At 34.2% G+C, this 23471-nt stretch overlaps 1 protein-coding gene across 1 annotated transcript; it reads left to right on the forward strand.

Annotated features, from left to right (window-relative positions):
* The first annotated feature begins 8436 nt into the window (after positions 1–8436).
* On the forward strand, positions 8437–22610 carry Dtg (Dpp target gene). Its single transcript, XM_036361416.2, has 3 exons — positions 8437–9512; positions 19076–19648; positions 19712–22610. Exons 1-3 carry the CDS (start codon positions 9266–9268, stop codon positions 21964–21966), a joined length of 3075 nt encoding a protein of 1024 aa, XP_036217309.2. The 5' UTR covers positions 8437–9265; the 3' UTR covers positions 21967–22610.
* The last annotated feature ends 861 nt before the right edge of the window (positions 22611–23471 follow it).

Consider the following 23471-nt stretch of genomic DNA (forward strand, 5'->3'; position numbering starts at 1 on the left):
TTATACTCTGTAGCAAAATATTGTAAGAGTATAAAAATCACTACATTACGCCGCATCTCCACAGGCAATGTACATTGCTAACCATCTATCAAATATATTGCCTTTGAGGTTGGCAATGTTCTTATAAGGGTATTTGCTATCATGAAATATTCATTTTCGAAATGGCATCGGGTAGGTTTGTTCGAGCTGATATAGCGCATGTTTGAGCTCTAGAACCGTTTAATAATATTATGAGGATGACAAAAATTTATGTGGAGGTTGAGATAGTAGTTTTGTAAAAAAAATATTTCATATTTCAAAACTTAAATAATTGTTGCATAAAGTTTATTTACCAATTCGATAATTAAATATGAACAATGTTACTATTTACATACGCCAACAATTATCATAAAAATATTAACCCAACATATACATACATATGTATGTATTAAATTACTATTTTCCATGTTTTGTTAAAACTTATGTTTTGAGTATTAGTTTGCTAAATTGCAGTTTACCCAACAAAACATAAAACATTGGCATTTCATCTTTGCTGGCATCATGCGACCGAAGCTATGCATTTAAATACATACATGTTGCCTCTTCAAAATGTATGTGCAAATGAAAACAGCTCTGTCAAACCACAAGAAGTACAGTTCATTGCTAGCAATGTGTGGCATGAAATGTATTAAAATATTATTGCCAAACATTAGCAATGTGCAGTCTCCATTGGCAATATTGCTAGCTATGTACTGGAATGCGTAATGCATTACGTCACGGTAGACAAGGAGATTGCGGGTTTTTACAGAGGTTCAGCATTAAATCGCAGTAAACTGTAGAGTGTGGTGGACCTATGTTTACTTGAGATTGCATGTACGTCAAATTTAATGCTATGACTTAAGCAACCCTGTTAAAATATTATATCAGCTCGGACTTTAATCGAATTTTCAGAGTCGGTGAACCAAATTAAATTTTTTCATTTTATTAATAAATCGAAACCATGAGTATTGATCCTGCTATGGGAATATATTATTTATTATAAAAAATGCCTCTTCAAAAATAAAATTAATTTCTTATAAGTGGAGTAACCCCTTAAATTTATAGTGACAAACTAATAAAGACACGAACACAAAAATTGTATATGCATTGAATCAGCGCCACAATAACAAATGAAAATTCGTGAATAACTATGGAAAACCGAATTCAACTCTCGGAAAGTTCCTTTATGAGTAAATAGAAGCGTTGACTGATTTGAAGTAATTTTTGACCACTTAGGATTAATGAGATTTGTATACCGTAAAGTGTTAGTATGTTTGGCGGTTTTACTGTTTGGTCCCAACCATTAAGAGTATTCATATATTTTTCTAACTTATTAAAGGTTATAAGTAAGTAAGCATGTATGTATTTATGTACATTAAAAAGTTTGGGAGCGGTGTTTTACCTATTAAATGTTTTTATTATTTATATAGACTTTTGCATTTTTGTTATGGTTTGTTTTTCTAAGTGAACTTGATTTTCTAATTGATTACATGTACGAGTATACCCGTGTGCGAAAATACTAATTGACTAAATGAATGGGCTGTATGAAACGCCTAATATGAGGCCAGTTTTTAATTTTAGTTTGAGGCAACTAAGTTTAGTTCACAGGTACTTATCATATACTCGTTATAAAACCCATTTTAAGTTCTACATTGGATGCAGGGACACATATGAACTACGGAAAATATGCGAGTGTGTGTGCATTGCTGCCGAATTGACTAGTTATAGGTACACGTCCAGCACTGACCTACATATGACAAGCAATTTGAAATCTTACGAGATGACAATTGTCAGATTTCAGTCAGAAATATACCAGTTTACAACTAGTTCGAAGCAGATATGTACGTTTCATAACATTTTTGGTTCACCAAAATATTCCAGGAGCGAGCAATTTTAATTGGGGTTTGCTATTTGTTGTTTTATTGAAAAAATATAGATTCGCCGAAGTAATTACTGGACTGGTCCATTTAAACTCCGCGCGTAAACCGAATCGATAAACATTTTTCTGCAAGATTGATATAACATACATATAGGTAAAATATATTTTTTTATGTTCGTATGTGTTTGGCAGCTGTTTGTTTACGACGTGAAACTTTTGTCTGGCGCTTTTTACCATGGAAAAAATTGAACCACGAATTTAATTGAAATGTGATGTTTTCAATGGCATCACGACTGTAGAACCATTGAAAATGTTGCAGAAGTGTTTTGGTGAGTCTACTACACAAGTATTTGAGTGGCACAAAGTATTGAGTGAAGGTCGTGGAGACATTAAAAAGTTGCCTTATACGAGGCGTGCATCCAATTCTGTTAAAGGGGTATTCTAGTCTAGTAATTTTAAAATATCAAACATTTTTTTCTAACATGTTTTGATAGTTTAGATATTTAAAAAGATCTTTTTAAAAGGATTTTTCGAAACTCAAATTATTATTTTTTAAGTTATAGCCATTTTAGTGCCGCACTTGGGCGGTTTAGTTTTAACTTAAAACTTTAGGCACGTTTTTCACGAAACTGTCTCGAAACGATAGCCACGATTTCTCAGGTTCTACTGGATCGATTTACCTGAAATTAAGAGAGTCTCCTATGAACTATGAAGTTATGAACTAGTCTATGTCCGGAACTAGATAGGTATATCCCCAAATTTCAATTTTTACTATTTTCAAAAAATACGAAACAGTCAAAAATAATAGTACAAAAATGGTTTTTTTTTTCAAGCAGTCGCCATTTAGTGAACTATTTTGCTTCATACTTTTCCTTAGTTCCAGACATTGGGATTTTTTTCGTGGGTTTATGAATATGATGTCGAAACTGTCCAAGAATCTAGCGAATGGTGCCCCAAAAATGAACCGAAACCGAAAAACCAAAACTCAGGTACTCAAGGCCATCCCAGCCCAGGCTTATAACAAGTGTGTGGAAAATGAGATTAAGTGTTGACGTGCTTACATTGGCTAAAAGGAGCATATTGTAAAAACAATAACAAAGATTTATATTAAAATATGTGAAAATAATAAATTTTTTCTCAATCCGGGTACTATTTGATCAGATGGTTTGGTGTTCTACGGCAGCATTTCACATAAATAAAGAATAAAATGAGACTTTGTATTTAAAGTTAGCATGCGGCATCAGCTTTGTTGTCATCGTAACAGACAAATGATTTCATTTCGACAATTTATTTACATATAACATACACATATGATAATTAGCATACAATAGTATTTGTACATATGACCATAAGTATATATATGCAAATCAGTAACCCCCTTTCATTACGTGCACCCATAAATATGTCTCCTTTTTTGGTGGTTTACAAAGAATAAGTCGAGAAAAAACATTAAATACTCATAAAATTTTTTAATAAATGCATAAAGTACAATCTACTTGTATAAATGCACACACACACTTCCTCACAGTTATAGACTTTAGAATTAACCGACTGGTTATCCAAAAAACCACATAAAATGAATGTGTGCATTTTAATTTCGAAATTTCATGCGGCTGCATAAAGAAATGCACACATATCAATACATAAAACACATAAATGCGTATTCTTACATAACTACGTATACATACATATATGGAGATGTCTCTACGTGCAGGACCCTAGCGACACAATCGAAAATTACCACAGGCACTTGTCGTAGCAATGATTAACGGTTCGGAAGCGGCGAATTACAGACTAGCGCGTTGTCATGAAAAAAGCTTATCATCGGAAGCGTACGAAAGATCGCACGGAAGCTTAAGGCGAAATTTGGTAGAAAATGCATATTTGCTGATTAAATGCCGACGATGCGACAAACTGCGGTTGCAATAACCGATAAAACCCATATCCGCATACACAAAATTTTTATAAAGAAAGATAAACATGCATTTTTTTGGTTAAATACATATGTAAGTATGTATATATGATTAACTAATAATACATAGCCTATAGGAAAATACAGACCATCAAGTGTTGGTACGGCAGTAACATGTGGTTTTCAAGAACAAATTTTTGAAGTGATGACATCATTGAACTAGTCTTCTTTAGAAATGATGAAGGAGTTGTAATTTTAAGTCAATGGAAAGGATAACAGAGACACAATATACGATTATGAATATTGAAAACTTGAACTTGAACCAACTTTCTCATGCGAAAATCTATATTTTGTCTCTTAATTTATGTCAATTTGACAAATTTTGATGCCATTATACTACTTCTACTCCCTTACTATCATTAATGGCATACAGCCAGAAAATTTCACTGTATCCATCTATAATGGATTTAATAAAATGCACTACTGTGAGGTTAAAGGAGTATCCTTATGACTGACTGTGTATGTAATGTGAATATTTTCTCTTTCAAATAAACAAAAATTGTCTTGAACCATAATCACCACTATTGTAAGAATACGCTAACTATCTAAAAAAACCAAAAAAAAATATTTATATCTTCTTTAAATTTTGTTCTACAGGGTATGTACCATGGCTTATCGAGTGCATTTTTACATAATGATTTAGCAAGTGATTGTGCTTTTTCCAAAGCGTATGGAATTTTCGTTATCTTTTAACAGTTTTTTCGCGGTGACCAAATGTTGCGGCAGATCTTCAATGAACAAACGAGCACCCAACAACGGCGTAACATTTCAGAAAGAATGTTAATGACCCCCCATCATTCAACTCGACAAGTGCATTGCTCGAAGGCTGGAAAGGGTAGGTTTTTTATGCCGACTAAACAAGTACCTACAAAAGTGTATGTCACTCCTCGCATATATTTTTCCTTATAAATAAAATCAGTATGGCTTTTAAACTGGCTAAAAAATAATTTAAAATAAGTGCCTCATTCACAAAAGAAGGCACAAAAAGAGTATTGTTTTTTTTAAAACCATGGATAAATTCCTTAAAACTTTATCACTTTCAACTCTTTAATAATGTCGAATTACATCTGTCTCGAGAGTTTCCCTTACATAGGGGGTCTTACAAATTTGAAGTCATCTCCGAATAGGTGTTAGGTTTTCTGAATTAAACGAACTTTATACATAAACGAATTTGAATTTATCTTTTTTCTTGGGTTTCCCTGTCTGTTCTGAGTAAATTTGAATAATTCAGTGGCGCTAACTTACTTATATTTAAGGCGCCTTGAGAATTTCAAAAAATCTATTTCTGTTTTTGCATATACTATGTACATATATTTAAAAATATTTTCCGAAAGTTTGAAGTTGATTCGGAAAATAGTTTCGGAGATATGAGCGGAACATTTTTTTAAGTTAGTGTAAACTTTAAACTTTTTTTTCTCAGAATCAGCGATCACACGAGCTTCTCAACTATATTTGCCAAGTCACTTTGTCCAGCTCTCCTTTAATCATCTATAGTAACAATATTTTTTTTTTAGTTTTTTGGATTTTAGATAATTTAAAGCAGAAAAATCTTCCTCACCGCCACACATTTTTATTTATTTATTAAATTAAATGCCCCTCTTCTAAGAGAATTCCGAAAAAGGGGTTTTTCTGAATTGTAAGCAGGGTTGCGAAGTTTTAAATTCAAACATTTTGAAATAAAAATAAAATTTAAAAATTTTTAAATTTAAATTTTTTAATTTTAAAATTTATTTTTAATCCGATGTTAGGATTAAAATTAAATTTTAATTTTTTTAACTAAAATATTTGAGATTAAAAATTAAAAATTTTATTTTTTGTTTTGAATTAATGCGAAAAAAATTTAGTTCTAACACATATTCTTTTTTAAATTCTTAATTATATGCTTGAGATTAAAGTTTTAATTTTTTATTTTTCAATCCGGTAGTTGGGATTAAAAATTAATAACAAATTTTGGTTTTTGGGATTAAAACTTTTTTTATATTTATTTATCCGGGATGTGGGGTTAAAATTTTATTTTTATTTAATAAAATTTTTGCATTTTTTAATCGCGTATTTCGGATCACAAAACAAAAAAAAAAATTTAATTCAAATGTTAATTCAATTATATTTCTAAAACATTATTTGCAGCGCTGCATGTAAGTGGATATGACCCCTTAACGAATCAACGTTAATTATTTTGAAAAATTGTAGAACCTTCACTTGGAACTGATTTAGTATTGTGTTTGTTATTTCATCCATATTTGTTCTGCAACACCAGTAATTTCAAATAAAATTTACATACCATAGTGGTCGTTGAGTTCCTTTTCCTCAATGTCAAATACTATAACCGCAATGACGTCTCTGACAGCTAATTTTCTTAGACACTTTGTCAGGGTACACACATCCGCAAACACATTCCACAAATATTTTTGAACACTTACAAATGTACATATCACCTGTATATACATATATTCTAATTACACCTACAGACAGTTAAAATTCTAAATGCCTTCTAATCCTTGCCACTGATACTCAACGTAGCATAATTTGTTCTATAATACCGACTTCAAACACACACATAACACCTAACCAAACACATATAAATAACAGAAGTAATATCCACAGTGGAATAGCTACACAAAAAATAAATAAATAAATTTAACATCTATAATCACACCAGTGACAATTTAAATGAAAATTACACACGATCACCCACTTCATACATACATACAGGTACATAAGTATGTATGTATGCTGCTCATACCTACCAAACGCGCTTGATATGCCGGCGAACCGGCAAACCAAGAAACCAACAGGCAGCATATCAATTATTTTTGTTGTTGCCAATTATTCAAACAAACACTAATAAAACGTGTCCAACACTTGAGTCCAATCTTATGCCACACGAATTTCCATAGAAGTTGGAACCCCCTGGGCTAGTAATACTCGAATATGGAACTACATACATATACATATACACTTATTTTTTCACATATTTGCCTGTGTGTGTGCACGGAATGGTAAAGACTCCAAAATATTTGTGTCCTCTCTCTACTCTCTTCTTGTCAAGGTGAGCCAAAAACATTGTTTTCATAGAGTAGAGCCTCGAGCAAATTGTCTACCTACTAGTAAGACAAGAAGGTAGCAGCAATCGGCATCCGAAGAATTCTATGTTGGTAGCAAATTTAACGCTAATGCATACGGAATAGGTATGCTTATATGTATACATATCATACATAGCTACATATTTTCATGTGTATGTGTATATTTCAAATACTATTCTATGAGTGGATACAGCCAAAGTAAATTGTTAGTACACAATGTACATACTTTTGTATGGGAATATTATAAATTAAACCTTTGTGTGGATTTGATGCAAGTATTAATTATGACAAAAATTTCTTTAATTTTTTTTTTTCATTTCATGAAATTGTTGCTTTTTATGCAGATTTTTTTAAGTATTATTCGAAAATCATCGCTAGTTAAATTCCGATGACGCAGATAATAGCTCTAAACAACAGTATTGAAACTCCTTTTTTTAACAACTAAATTTAATAAAATCAACAATAACAACTGTGGTCTTTCAAATCGTCATTTTATAGTATCGTCAACATTTATTAACTTGTGTGATTTCTGCTGCCTTTTCTTCAACACTAGAAAGCAACAACTATGCCATTTAAGTAGCCTCGGACCCAGAAGCGATGATGGATATGCATTCCACCGATGTGCATGCCTTCATATGCACCAATGTATGCCCCTGTATTAGGGTGGATCGTCTTTTATAAGAATGAAATTACGTGAAATTATTTAATATACCCTAGAAAAATTATATGGCTCTACGAATTTTATTTTTTATTTGCATCTTTCATTATTTAAGTATTCACAAATTTTCTCAACAGCATTCGTTCTTGGCGATGTTTTCAGACACATAAGTATGTATGTAAGTTGATTAGTTCCCAAAAATCGATACAGCCTAATGTGATCTAAAATACTTGTAAATATAAAATGCACATTGCAGCTACCCAAATAACCGCACATTAATGTATTGACTCTGCACATACAAACATAATGTAAATACCCGTTTGTATGTATTTAGACATCCAGAAAGAAGGAGTGTGACCAAGAGCACGTCTTTCTACTTCGCTACGGGATTGAGAAGAAAGCAAAACATAGCCGCACGACGCACGAAACCGACAGCCCACACAGGCGAGCCGACTCAAGCCGATTGAACCATAAGCGGCAGCGGCAGCGACGACGACGATCGCTGAAGATCGAGGACAAAAAAACAAAAAATAAATGAAGACAATGCCAATGAATATCCATACTTATGGGCACAGGCATATTCACATATTGATGAAGATACACATACACACATACACACACACATTGAAGTATGCTTCTCTGCTTGTATGGATATCTGTGAGCACACAGTGCACATGGTCGGTTCCCCGACTGAAGGCTGAAGATTGCAGCGAAATGGTGGGACGGACGTATTATTGCTGCGTTTTATGCTGGCCGCTGACGTTGAGTATGTGCACATGTAGTGGTTCTCAATGTTGAGGAAAAGTTGATTTCTGTTCTCAAAATCAGTTTCGGTTTCAGTTCTTCACGTGTATTGGGCGCGAACAGTTTGACTTTTTGGTGAGGCGATGACAGCTTCGGCAGTGTTTCAAACCATAATTCAGTGAAAAGAAGACACACACGAAAAATTTGAAGAAAGTAACAAAGGTAATATTACGACAAACAAGAAGTCAAAAAGAGTTTATTAAAAGTAAAGTGCGTAAAAGTGACGTATTCAAGCTGCTTGTGGGCATACATATATGGCTTGAATACTTAAGGTCTACGTGATCAGGTGTTTCGCTTTCGAAGAATTCTTCTAGTGGAATTTGTACATTTGTGTGATTCGCGTGAAATCGTGCTGCAAGTGTCGCTGCAGTCGAAGTTGCACTAATAGCAAATGTGTTAAGAGCGATTAGGAAGAGTAATTGGCGATTTGCTGATCGTGCTTTTCTATTCATACTAGAAGTATTGACACCGCCGTCATTGACGATTTCAACGTTTTGCTCCATTCATTTGTAAGGCAGGCTTTACTTGTCTGCATCGGTTGCAGTGTCGTCTGCACTACTCGAAGCTGTGGCATCTTCAGCATTCATACGATCATCACTTAGCAGCATACGATCGAACTCGATAAATAATCGTTCATATATGTATAGTTGTGTGTATAGCCGGGAGAAACAAGACTTTATTGACCAAGTGGCGCTGCCAAACACACAAAATACAATCAATACCGGCAATAATAACAACCGCAGAATCGACGACGACGGCAACAACAACAAAAACGTTCAACACGAAGCAGAAAGCAAGCCAGAAATTCAACTGCCACAACAAAAGCAACAAGAGCAAACAACGACGGCAACATGACATGGTGGAAACAAGTGCGCTGCGATCTCGCGCAACAACAACAAGACACCGCTGCTGAGTGCCTCATCACCAACAACAAACACGGTATGGTAGCAGACATGAATGGCACCAACGGCAATTGCAGCTGCCATAAACAAAGACGTTGCGACAGGTTAACCTGTTATCGCAATGGCAACAGCAGTGGCAGCAATCATCGCAAAGCTTTGCCACTGTTCATCACAATCGCCGTTCTGGCGCTGGCAAGTGAGTACTGACTATTAAAACGTATTATATACATATGTATGTACATATGTGTAGCAATAACAACAACACCGGTTTAGTAACAACATATCAATAAGTTTGCCGATGGCATTAGCATCATTGGCGTAGACAGCTACAACCATAACAATAATAACAGCAACAGCGAAAACAAGTTCAATAACTCAGCTTGCAGATTCAGCTGAGTTGGTCTGCATAGCCAGCTGTGTGCAATTCTAAACTCTCTTCTGCCCCTCTTTACCTGCGGATTTGAACAACTTCGCGTGGGCCACTTATTTCGACATGACATCTGCCACTTCCCCTCACGGTCGTTGTTAAAATGTTAAAAGTAGGAATATAACAACTGGACGGTTTACTTGCAGCGTATTTTCTCTTAAAGCGAGACAATTTGATTTGAAGGCTAGCGCATAAGCGACTTTTTATTGCGTTTTTTCACCTTTTAATCTCTCGCTTCCACATCAATTTCATTTATCGACAAATTTATACCCACTACGAATAGTAGCTATATGCTTATGTATGTATGTATGTATGTAATTCTAGATAAAAATAATATCTTGAATTCTGTTACGACTGTCCTTCACTCAAAAAATATCGTAAATTTAGAATGACCGCTTCTAAAGTTCTTGAAGCTCTAAAACATCATATGTGACTATTAGTGTCTAAATACTGGTTTCTGGTTATGTATACTTCTTCAAAACTTTTAATATCTCAAAGGATCGTGTATTATTTTAACATATACAGCTCAACATTCATTTAAAATGAAAACAGTCGCAAGTATTGAAGCGAAGAAAAGGTCAAGTTCCACCAATAATAAAGTGCAATTTCAAAAATTGGTTTGCAATTGCTTTTTATTTTAAATTTTATTCTAATTTTAAGAGCACTTCCTTTTTATCTGAAAAGGTGATGCCGATTTGCTTTTATAAAAAGGCTATCAAAAATGCATATACATATGCTGTATAGGACCTTCCAAACGATTTTTATTACAATATATTTGAAAAATGTACCGTGTACTGAGTTTCGAATTCACCACTTATTTTTCGGCTTTCCGCCAGTCGCCTGTTACACGCTTATCTATTCGTAAAATGAATGTATATAATATGCGTGTTTATACTCATATGTATTTGCAATCAACTCAATCATCTTCGGATCGTTGTGAGGAAATTGTGTTTTAATTACTCACTAGCTGAATATTTAATCTGCATTGAAAAGGCTTTCGATTTATTAGAAACGTAGACAATTATATTTTTAACTCAAATTAATTACCAAATGGTCTATGAAAATTTTTAATGGAGAAGTAATTTTGTTAATTGAAAATTTGTTGTAAAAATACTATTTTTTTTTGTTACTTTAAACATTTGATTTTTTAATATAATTTCTGCAAAAAGTTTTTAAAATTTTGGAATTAGATAAATAAAGATAAACAAAAAATATAAAAGCACAAATTGTGATTTCTTTAATAAAAATAACTACTTGGAGCATTCAAGTTGGTAAGAGCAAACCCAATATCATCATACTTAATCTTCGAAAATACGAAGTCGGGTTTGATACCGTAATACATTTGGCGTTTTTAAGAAATACTTACTTGAATTTCATTTTCCTAAAAACTGCACAGTTTTTTGAGAACTTGATAACAATGATTCGACAATATTGTTTTCTTACGGCAAATAAGTTAGAGTCCTAATATTTACAATACGAATTTAGTTACTGAAATTACACAAAAACATGGCGTAATAACTCCTACCAGCATGGTTAGCTGCAGTTTCGTTCAGTTTAGAAGTTTTCGCGACTCTCTTCAGAGACGGCGCGAACTATAATCTCATTTAAGCATAAGATTAGTTGAACTTTTTTAGATCTCATTTACCATACTCTTACCCTTAGCCATTGCAAAGTCAGCTGTATTAGAGAACAAGTAAGATAAACTTCAAAACTGGTTGCAGACTTGGGATTAATATTTATATGGCTATTCTATATTTTGAAACCTCAGCTGCATCCCGAATTTATTTTCAAAAAACCAAACAACTTAAATGTACATTTTCGTTGTGAGGAATGTATGAAAAGTATGAAAATATAATAATTAACATATGAACCGATACCGATCGAAAAATTTTAGCGCAGAAATAATTGCATCTATCAACGAAATCTGATCTTATATAAAGAAAAGTGCATCAAATGCAAATTATTTTTGTAGTTTTGAGAACTTTAGACTAACTAGACACACTAACTATTAATAAACTAGGAAACATTTTTTTTTTCTACAACAAATGGAAAAATCAAAACTTTTAACAAAAATTTATATTATATAAAATTTTCCTACTTAACTACTTTTATATCCTGGACAAGATTTATTATGTTTGCTCCGATTTTGTAATACCCAGAAGAAAACGTCGGAGACCATATAAAAAGTATACATATATAAATGAATATCGTGATGAGTTGAATCGATTTAGACATGTCCGTTTGTTTGTCCGTCTATCTGTATATACGCAAACTAGTTCCTCAGTTCTTGAGCTATCGAACTGAAATTTTGCACACTTCCTTTTCTCCCAAAAAATCTACTCAGTTGTCGGAATTACTATAGGAGATAACTGCCATATAAACGGACCGTTCAAAATCAAGTCATTTTATGAAAAAACTTTTGATTCGGCATGGATTATTGTCCAGGGCAACGCTACAATATTCGAAGAAATTTTTCCTCCACAATTTTTTGGACCACTATAGCATTTAGCTGCTATACAAACTGAACAAACAAATTCAAATTTTTGTATGGACTCTTCTTTATTTGTGAAGGGTATTCTAGCTTCGGTGCAACCGAAGTAAACTTTTTATCTGATTTTAACTAATAAATATCTGCAAAATTATATATTAGAGTTTCACACAATCTCTTAATAGTAATATCAAAATTTTTGATAGTTTAAAGTTACTTACTTGTAGTTAAAAGAAGCTATATAAAAATTTAACAAATGAACTAATGCTTTTTGCAGTAGTTCTTGAATCAGTCAATAATGCTAAAAGAATTGTAAACATATTTCTATTAAAGTTCTTAAGGGGTGCTTGCAGGAAATAACCTATCAAATGCACGAACACATTATGTCGATCGTTCATGATATACATGATATAAAAGCCCAAAAATGTAAATTCAATTTTAGAATCGGAATCATGCACTGAAAAATATATTAATATTAATTCATACATTTTTTACAATAAAAAAATGTTCAAAGTAATTAAAACTTGAATTAAAAATACCATTTATGTGTGTACATAAACATAAAACATAACTGCTGTAGACGTGCCCCAAATCGATGGTGACGTTTTGTAGTTCAATAACGGTTAGCGATTTCCTACGCCACTTTAACGCGCCATGTCAATCACAATTGTACTCCTTTTCCGTATGAATATTGATTCGTTTCTTTCATTATCATTGCACTCGCGCCAACCGCGGTGACTTTCAAGCTTTCATACGACCATATGTTATGCATTGTGAGGCGAAATGTCACGGACACATAATGCGTAGCCACGTGCTGCATGAACTGTGTAAATCGATGTTCAAGATGCCGGCGTAACATAAAAATTTAATTACATTTTCGTCGGTTGATGTGTTGAGAAAATATAGGAAGTGAATGCAGCAAGCACATATGCGCATACGCCTATGAGTACACGCACGGTGACGCATGCGTCTAGTCGAATCTTCCGCCATATACGCGGACATATGATTGTACACGCATAAGTGGATTTTCAATGGGCTGTACTGTGGAAAAATAATTGTGTAATCGGAACTTATTTTATTTCTCTTTCACTTTTTTTTTTTTGTTCTTTCGTGTTCATAATTTTTGTTTATAATAAATTATGTTGCCTCACAAGTGTAGATAATGTGAAATGCATTAATAAGAAAGTAGACACTCGTAAAATTCAGTATAAAGGGAGGAGGGTGTGTGTATCTATGTTTGTATGTATGTATACTTATGCCTGTGTGTGTTTAAGGAAGTCGAAGTTATCGTTAATTTCTATATAATGCTCAGTAGATCAATGGCCCTCAGTAGGAGATTTTATGCAAGTGTATATAAAAACAAGAAAAAACGTTAACTTCAGTTGCGCCGAAGCTATAATACCCTTCACAAAAACAAAGGCCTCTTACAAGAACTTGATTCCGAACGTTCAATTTGTATGGCAGCTAAATGATATAGTGATCTGATCTGACCAATTTCTGTGGAGAATAGTTTGTTGCCTTAAGCAATAACTCGTGCCTAATTTCGTGAAGATACCTCGTGAAATAAAAAAATGCTCCATGCAAGCACTTTACTCCGATCGTTCAGTTAATATGGCAGCTATATGCTATAGTCATCCGATCCATACAATTTCTTCGGAGATTAGATTAATGCTTTAAATAATAATACATGCCAAATTTCGTGAAGATACCTTGTCAAATGAAAGAGTTTTCCATACAAGCACTTCATTCCGATTGTTCAGTATGTATGGCAGCTATATGCTATAGTCATCCGATCTGAATAATTTCTTCGGAGATTACATTGTTGCCTTAACTAATAATCCGCGCCAAATTTCGTGAAGACACCTCGTCAAATGAAAGAGTTTCCCATACAAACACTTGATTCCGATTGTTCAGTTTGTATGGCAGCTATATGCTATAGTGGTCCGATATCGGCCGTTCCGACAAATGAGCAGCTTCTTGGGGAGAAAAAGAAGTGTTCAAAATTTCAGATCGATATCTCAAAAACTGAGGGACTAGTTCGCGTATATACAGACGGACAGACGGAAGGACGGACAGACAGACGGACATGGCTAAATCAACTCAGCTCGTCACAGTGATCATTTATATATATATTTTATATGGTCTCCGACGTTTCCTTCTGGGTGTTACAAACTTCGTGACAAAATTAATATACCCTGTTCAGGGTATAATAATACATTAATAATATTTTTATACCCTGAACCTAGATTTGCCACGAATTTGTAACATCCAGAAGAACCATTCGGAGATTCTATAAAAAATATATACATATGTACTTGTATATTTTATAGTTTATTAGCGATAAGCGTGACGAACTGAGTCGATTTAGATATGTTTTTAGATATCGATCTGAAAGTTTACACAAGAAGTTGTATGGTACACTTTTTTATTTGACGAGATATCTTCACAATATTTAGCACAGATTATTATCCAAGATAGCACTGCAAGCTTCTAACAAATTATTCAGATCGTAACACTATAGCATATAGCTGTCAAACAAACTGAACAATCGGAATCAAGTACTTGTATGGAAAACATTTACATCTTACAAAATATTTTCACGAAATTTGGTATGGATTATTGTCTAAGCCAACAGTACAATATCCAAATAAATTGTTCAGATCTGGCCCACTATAACATATAGCTGCCATACAAACTGAACGATCAAGTTCTTATATTGAAACTTTTTTATTTGCGAAGGGTATTTTAGTTTCGGTGCAGCCGAAGTTGACGTTTTTATGTTCTATGTTTTTTTTTTTGTTCTATGTAGTCATACTGCTGAAGTCAAATAAATAAAAATTAATGATGATAATACTCGCATGGCAATATAGGCAGTAAGTAAACGCAAATGACAGCTGAGTAGATGCTTATGCATAGCACGCAAGGGGTAAGCCTTATCTGAGACTTCTTTCCACACGCATGCATAAGCGCAAGCCCCATTAACAGCAGTTGGGGTCATAAAGCATATAAACAGCATTAAAACGAGTAAACAATTACATTGAACTTGATAAAATGAGTAAACAATGAAATGAATGGAAGCGTGGGAAAAGCTTATTGTCAGCCGCTGAACATAATCCTTTTCCATCAAAGCGCGACTCTTTTAATCTGCTGCCCCTCCACTACCATTGCAGTAAGCTGTCGTCAGATTTCACCAATTGTTTTGGTTCTTTGCTTTGGCATGCAGGAAAATCCTCTGCAACATTTCAAATACATTTTTCCTCAAAATGAACTTGCCGCTGTGAGACCAACTATTGTGCATGCCATGTCTGTCCGTTCGTTTGCATTCTTGGCTATGCGGCTATTGTGTGCCACACGGTCTGCTTGGCATATTGATCTGTTCAAATGTTGCTTTTCTCCGCTGTCATCTTTATGTGCCAAAGAATGTGTCTGTGACATAGAAGAATGACAAGTTGGGTCTTTTATTTTAAAGTTTTCGTTATTTGAAAAATTCTTGACATGCCACACTTATTCAAACATACAGAGAAGTACATATAAACATACACCCCTCATAATGGCAGCGGCACAGCGTCAGAAGTTTCCCCATGGGAGCATGTTGTACACACAAATTTACATTTCAATACATATGTACATGCTTCATAGAAAAGCAAAGAACAGTTTAGTTTAGTGCCTGTCGAGCATTGGCATCGACTGCAATTCGGCAATCTGTCGCTGGCCGTCCGCAGTTTTATTGTGTGATAATTTAAGATATCGGGAATGCTTAATAAATTATGTATGCTTAAGGAGTATACGTTTGTTTGCATGTGTTTGTTGACAGCGGCCAATGATAATATTGTTGTTAGTGCAGCGTCGCAACCAGTTGCTTACCGTTTGCGCCCAGCCTCATTTCCATTTCAATGTTCAAATTAGATAGGGTTTTTTTCGGACGCTTATCTTGCGGGTCGCCCCGAAGCGCATATGTTGTTGTTGTTGTTCAATGCCACATGCATGAATAAGTTGTTGACTTCTGTTCGAGTTAGAATTATGGTTATTGACATGCCAACATACATACCGCAATACAAAACGTTGCATATATTACATATGTATGCATGTATGTATTTAAATATGTGCATTTATGCTTGTGTGCTCAGTTATCATCAGTGATAACAAAAGAAAAATATGGTATATTAACCGGGTTCATTGTAACGGAGCACAGTGGGTGCAACATAGACAAAATAATGGTAACATAATTTCAGTTGACATAATTGAAATATTGTGAGCATATCAGTGCCCAAGAAATTCTAGAATTACCTATAATTTATAAAAGCAAGAAAAAACGTTGACTTTGCTTGCACCGAAGCTGTAATGCCGTTTACAAATACAAAAATCGCCATACAAGCACTTGATTTTGAACGGTCAGTTTGTATGGCAGCTTTATCCTATAGTGGTCCGATATCGGCGGTTGCAACAAATGAGCAACTTTTGAAGCGAAAAGGACGTATGCACAATTTCAGTTCGATATCTCAAAAATAATATATAAAATAAAATATTATATATATTTTTAAATTTGTCTTGAAAGCCTGCCAGTATATACAATTTGCTAAAAATAAAAACTATTATAATTATTAATTATTTAAACTTCCACCAGGCATATGGAATCAAGGAAAGAGAAAAAGTAATAGCAGTCAAAACTAATTTTATTTCTTAACTCCCGATAAACATATTTAATTAATATTGGGATGAAAGGTTAGAGTGGGTGCTTCTGCAGGCTTAAATTTAACAAAGAGAGCGATAAGTAAGAGGTATAATTCACAATTAAGTTATTCAGTGTTTAACAATTGATTTTAGGCGACAGACTTATTTTAGGAATGACATGACTGCTTTATCAAGGCGAAGTGATTATGTATCAACTGAAAATGCATTTCTTATTTGAATCAATACTAATTAATTTATTTGGAGTAAATTTACTTTGTTTTTTTATACGATTTGTTTTATTGTAAATGCATTTTTAAAACTTCTTCAATTAACTAACTTGCTTATTAATTTTATTGAGTATGAAGTTACAAATAATATAGGTAGAATAGGCAAACTGTTGGCCGGTTAAGTTTTCAGTTTTAGACTTTCCTGAAGCCGCAGTTAACGTTTTTTTCATGTTTTCATTTACCAATGACTCCATCCATCAGGTGACTAGGAGGATTTTTTTAAGAGCTTAAGCATTTTGTTTTGTACTTTTACAAATTGATACATTTTACAGTATAGTTATGACAAATTATGGTAAAAAATCTTTGCGGTTTACCATATTTGTACATATTATATATTGGAAGCTTCAGTACTTTCTTTATCCCCCCAATCAACTTACCAAAAAATGTAATTAAACATTTTGAATAATTTTTTTTACTTTCAAAAAATTTTTTTTTTGTTTTTTTTATTTACTAATATGCTCTCTTCCGATAACTCTTTAATATTATAATACTTCCAATGGTTGAAAATGTGTTGAAATTTCATAGCATATTCTCAGTAATATGATTTCTTTCTGTATAAACACTGAGTAGACAAACTTGAGGGCGTAAGAAAACAACTCATAAATCTACATTATTTTTAGGTTTACTATTTACATTCACAATGCATATCATGTGCATATTTGTATAAAGATCTTCATGATATTTCACATTCTCCGATAGAACTGCATTTAGCATGTATGTTGGTACATATATTTGAATTTACCTTAGTTGACACACGCATTTGTGCTGTGATGAATGATGTGCATACATACTTATTTGCATTCGTACGTCTCTTTGGATATACGAGTATGTATGTAAATGTATTTAAACCTGTCATAAAAAATAAAGAGAACAATATATATATATATATATAATATACCTACAGCTAACAATATACACACTTTTTATATATATGTATAGACGCTTCAAAGACCGAATATGAACTTATAATATAACGTTGACGTTAGTCATAGTTATAAGTAGGACGTTCCGTTAGCTAATAATAATTAAAATTTTACAAAAATAATTGAAATCCAAATTGTCATCAACTAGTAAAGCCTCTTCAATTATATGGCTGATTTCTAATTCTGGGGTTAAATCTACAACATTACTTTATAATACCAAAACATTGAATATTATTATTATTTTTTTTTTCGTTTCTGTTTTTTGCTTTTCAATTTTAAATTTTTTTAATTGAATAAATAGTATACGAATGCTGCGATAATATAAATCTAAATTAACGAATTCGCTTCAATAGAAATGTTACCGCTGACATTTTCTGTTTTAACAGAGAACGTAAATGAATAGAGAAAGAGCAAATGTTAGCTGTTCTAAAATGTTAATTACGATGAGGGAACATCGAAAACGCACAAATTCGGAAATAATATTTCACCACAACTGTCAGGGTACGCAACGAACTATACCACTCATTTTGAGTACTAATTTGTAATTCCACATGAGGAAACATCGAAAAATATAACTTCGAAAAAGCAAAATACACATACTCTTTTTTTATTTTTATAACTCTTTTTTATTAAATGATATTTGAATTCTATTTTAATATTATTTCCCTCATTATTTATATTTTCTTGTCCGAAGTCAATTACTTTTGTTTTTATTACTTTAAGTTTTGTTTATGCGCATACCAAAGAACATCTGCGCATATGTATGTATATACATTTTGCTTATAGAGTGGTGTAGTCCGTTGCGTACCCTGATAGGTGTGGTGACATTTTATTTTCGAATTTGCGCGTTTTCGATGTTCCCTCATCGTAATTAACATTTTAGAACAGCTAACATTTGCTCCTTCTCTATTCATTTACGTTCTCTGATTATCTGATAACATTATCTTCATTTTTTTTTAACAGCGACACCTATCAATGCAGCTGTTTTAAAGCGATCTATAGCAGAGACAATAACCGACGTGAATTTGACCACACTAAACACACCACAAGACGTAGTGGGTGAAATTGATTCCACCACGGTTAACACACCACACTTAGCCAATAATCGAACCGCAGTTGCAGACGTTCAACGCAATGTAACCGTACCTATCGCTGTGAATGAACCGGAAACGACAACGGTCACCACCGGTACTGTACGATACGACGATCCAAAAATGGCTTTGGATACGCCACATGATGTTACCAATGAAATTGCTCAAGTTGTCAGCGAAGAGGTAGCTACAGATCTTCGGGTAAATTCAAAATTCGATTATCCCGAAACAGTGCTTGATGAAAATCTGGAGGATTCCATACGTAATTCCGTGCGAAACGAAATCGAATTTGAGCAAGATATTGTGGCTGCCGAAGTTCAGCACCTACAAAATGTAACGGATGAGGAGGTGCGGCAAAAACTTGGCGACGAAGTTCAGTTGATTCAAAGTGCGTTGCAGGAGAGTAGCACCAAGTCCAGTGCAGTGGTCGATGTACTAGCAGAGTGTAAGTTGTGGTCGATATTCGAAAAGTCTAACAATTAATATATTCTAAATTTTAAAATTTCAGTAACATCGACACCCCCAGATACTGCGCTCGATCAACTGTCGACAATAGAAAGTACAACCTTTAGGCATTCAAAAACGGACAATAATGACCTTTCAGTACTGTTCCCCCTACAAGCCGAGGAAGCAATTTCAACAGTCAAGTCTTTTGTGGACAATCAGCGAGGTGCCCGAAATCTAGGTATTGATGGTAATGAGAACGCAGGAATTCTAAATGGCAGCAGCAAAACGAACATGATATTAACTGGAGATGTTGGCATGCAAGATATTGAGGAAGACAAGGTTGAAGCTCACGATGGACTATTAGATGCAGATAAGAGCTCACTACAAACCAAATTAAACCGTTTATCTGAGTCTGCACTGTACTCACACGAGGCTAACGAAATCGATGAAGAAGGCTTAACAGAGCAAAAGGAGTTCAGCAGTGGACCGGAACCTCAAACAAAAGAAGGTAATACGGAACCGGAAGACAAAAATACCAAATCTCGAACCGAAGAGCACTCAGTAAGCGTGGAAGAGAATAACTTAGGTAATGAAGGTAGTCATGAGTCAGCGGTTGTGTCAGTTGAGAGGCATGAAGTATCATCATCAAGCGCTTCAAATGAAAACTTGAATACAACGCTAGATCATTCAAATATAGAAAATGAAAATACAACCAGTGAAACAACGGAAGAGAATGCTTCGCCAGAGGATCTGAATGAAACCGAGATAACGTCTGCTGCAGCGGATGAGGCATTCTTATCTATAGTTTTAAATGAAAATCTCACAGCAACTGAACCTACTGCAGTCTTGGCTGAAAATCTACCATTAGATCTCTTGCACCTAAACGAAAGCGACGCGTTAGCAATCGAGGAAGTTGCCACGACTATAGAACCCGACAGTGTGAAAAGTGTGCATATTGTAATTAAAAAGCAGGGTGTTGAATTAGATGAGAACATATTGGAGTCGGAAATTGCTGAATCAGTAGAAGAGACAACCGTCAGTAACATAGTTCAAAAACAACTGTTAGAGGAAGAGGAAGCCACAGTCCAGTACTCTGTAACTTTGGCAAATGATGTAGACATTGAAAATGAACAAAGTATACAGAATGATGATGCGGCAAAGGAAACAAGTTTAGAGTTAGAAGATAATATCAACGAGAAAGCGGTTTCGGAACCTGTAGAAACCATTAATGAAGATGTTGTTGATGAAAATACACAAAACGGTATTGAAGATGATACACTTAACGAAGACAGCAATCAAATTGATGAGAGCGAGCAGGACGGTCAAGAAATAGAAAATAGCAACAACTCAACAACTAGTGAAGAGAGCACACGGTCTAACGGGAAAGAAGATACACTCAACGGTAATCAATACTTGATAGAAATAAACAATGATATTGGAAGTCAAACAGAAAAATCAAGCACAAATGAAGGTGATCAAATTTTAAGCGTTCATAAGCCCATAGAAGAATCAACGCTCCTAAAAGCAGCAGAGCCAGCCAACGAAATTACGCAAATTAGTTCCACCACGGAATCAATTATTGTACAAGAAATCGGTTATAATGAGAAAAATTCGCAAAGCATGGCCACCACTGAGCAATCGGGACAAATGCATATTTCACTGCTGAGCACAACACACATACCAAACGGTGAGATCTCTTCGACCTCCGCCAGTACAATTGAGAAACAATCTACGACGCTGAAAGAGTTTCAAGTAATCGATAAGGATGACCACAATACGGACGATGCAGATATAGTACCGCTTTTGGTGGGCGTAAGTACTGGACAGGGTGATGTCACCGCCTCAACGAAAGGTTCCCGCTCGATTAACACACAGACACATCACACAATGTTGTTAACACAGTTGGACGATACAATGGCGGCGACACTCTTCGAAACCTTCCCACCACACAACGCCGGACGAACTTTAAACGATCACATGGCTGCGGAGAGTAATGGTGGCATTGGTAAACCTTTGCCTACACGCAGCATAAATGAAGCGACCTCCGCCTCAATCTTCAGCCGCTCCGGTCTAATAATTGTGGTTTGCTCCAGCATTGCGTTCATGTTCCTGCTCGTCTCGGTGGTCGCTTTTCTTATCTCATTCCAACGACAACATGGCACTTTGGATATTGAAATGCAGGAACAACGCTGTGGCAAAGACGATCTCGATGACGAAGACGAGGAGGTGGGCACATGCACGAAGTTGCTGGAAATCGAGTTGCCCAAGTCAACGATAGTGACTGCGTCGTGTGAGGAGTTGGAGGAGTGTTTGTAGGAAATACGAGAACTAGAATTTTTCAAGGAAAGGACGTTGTGTTAGTGGCAGTTATTGTATATTATTATTAAATTCTTGTAAAGAAAAGCAGAGACTTTTCACATTAACACATACACATATATAGTCATAAACGCGTATATAGGTATTTACGTATATATAGACATATATATTTGGTATATACATGCATTTGTTGTATTGGCGGACGAATTAGTTATTTAGTTAGCATAAAATTGAAAACAGACTGTAATTTTTATTTTTAATAGAAATATTATTATATACTCGTATATATTATATATATAGTATGTATAACATTACGATTGTTTTGCCATATTTTTCCAACTCCTTAGCATACACACATATACATATTTATATGCGAATTAATTTTATTAATTTTTCATTGTATTAAGTTTACATTTTTGCTATGCAATCATAGAGGTGAAACTGAGAAACGAAAAACAAAATATATATTTTTTGTTAAATGTATAATTTTCACTCAGATACAGTTATTTATTTGCATTACATAAGTGGCATTTCAAATTCGAAAAACTTAAGTCAAAAAATAGTTTTGTAGCTTCGAATTAAGTTATTTCAATGCATGGAGTTTAAATAAAGAAATAAATATATTAAAAATTAACGTTTTTAAAGCACTGTTTCTTTAATTATTTCGATGTTATGCTCATTAACAGAGGTGGGTGGTATGAGAAAGGATGATAAAGTAGACTATCCAAAACACTTCTACAACAGTTTAAATTATTTCGTACCCGTGATTCCATTGGAAACTTCAAAATTTCAGGCAAACTCCTTGCCATGGTAATATCGCCAGACAAACCTTTTGCATCATGAACAAATAGCTACTAACCACACACTAATTGATGTAAGGAGATCAAACTTCACATGAAAAAATTTTGTAGCAACGTAAGGAAAAAATATTCAACGTTTTGTTTCGCGCGCGCAATTTAAATGGATTCGTGTGGGTCACAGCTCTTGAGTGTATATGTATAATAGAAATATGAAATGTTCTTATTAAGGGTCGGCGTACACACCAGTTTCAGTACAGATACACTACTTATAAGATAAACATAATTAAAATAGCTAGTAGGGATAGAAAGAGTCCGCAGCGAAAGCTTTATTTCCACTCCTTTGAATAATGAAACTTACTATAGGTAGATGGAATGGATTAAAATAAAAACAAACAAGCACATTGGACCTATTCTATATATCAAACATACTCGTATATAGAATGAAAAAACGTATACAAGTTCTCTCTTTCTCAGTGGAAGAAGTAGGGAAATTTTTTAGAAAAACATTACATACTCCAAGAGCAATGACCCATATTGACAGATCCATCGACAAAACCGACTGGTTTCTGACACAAAGTTAAATTTTGGAAACTAGTAAACTAGTAACAAAAATTAGGTCATACGATTAAGCATCGAAATTGAGCTTAAAGTGTTACTGGTGTGTCGAGGCACCAAACAGCGGGCAGGACTAATACCTACCAACCA

This window comes from Bactrocera oleae, chromosome 2, assembly GCF_042242935.1.
Source record: "Bactrocera oleae isolate idBacOlea1 chromosome 2, idBacOlea1, whole genome shotgun sequence".
Lineage (NCBI taxonomy): Eukaryota > Metazoa > Arthropoda > Insecta > Diptera > Tephritidae > Bactrocera > Bactrocera oleae.

Excerpts from the sequence above, each read along its gene's own strand:
- Dtg (XM_036361416.2), top strand. The coding sequence starts at position 9,266 with ATGACATGGTGGAAACAAGTGCGCTGCGATCTCGCGCAACAACAACAA. Across the intron at positions 9,513-19,075 it reads CGCCGTTCTGGCGCTGGCAA|CGACACCTATCAATGCAGCT; the intron begins GTGAGTACTGAC and ends TTTTTTTAACAG. Across the intron at positions 19,649-19,711 it reads GGTCGATGTACTAGCAGAGT|TAACATCGACACCCCCAGAT; the intron begins GTAAGTTGTGGT and ends TTAAAATTTCAG.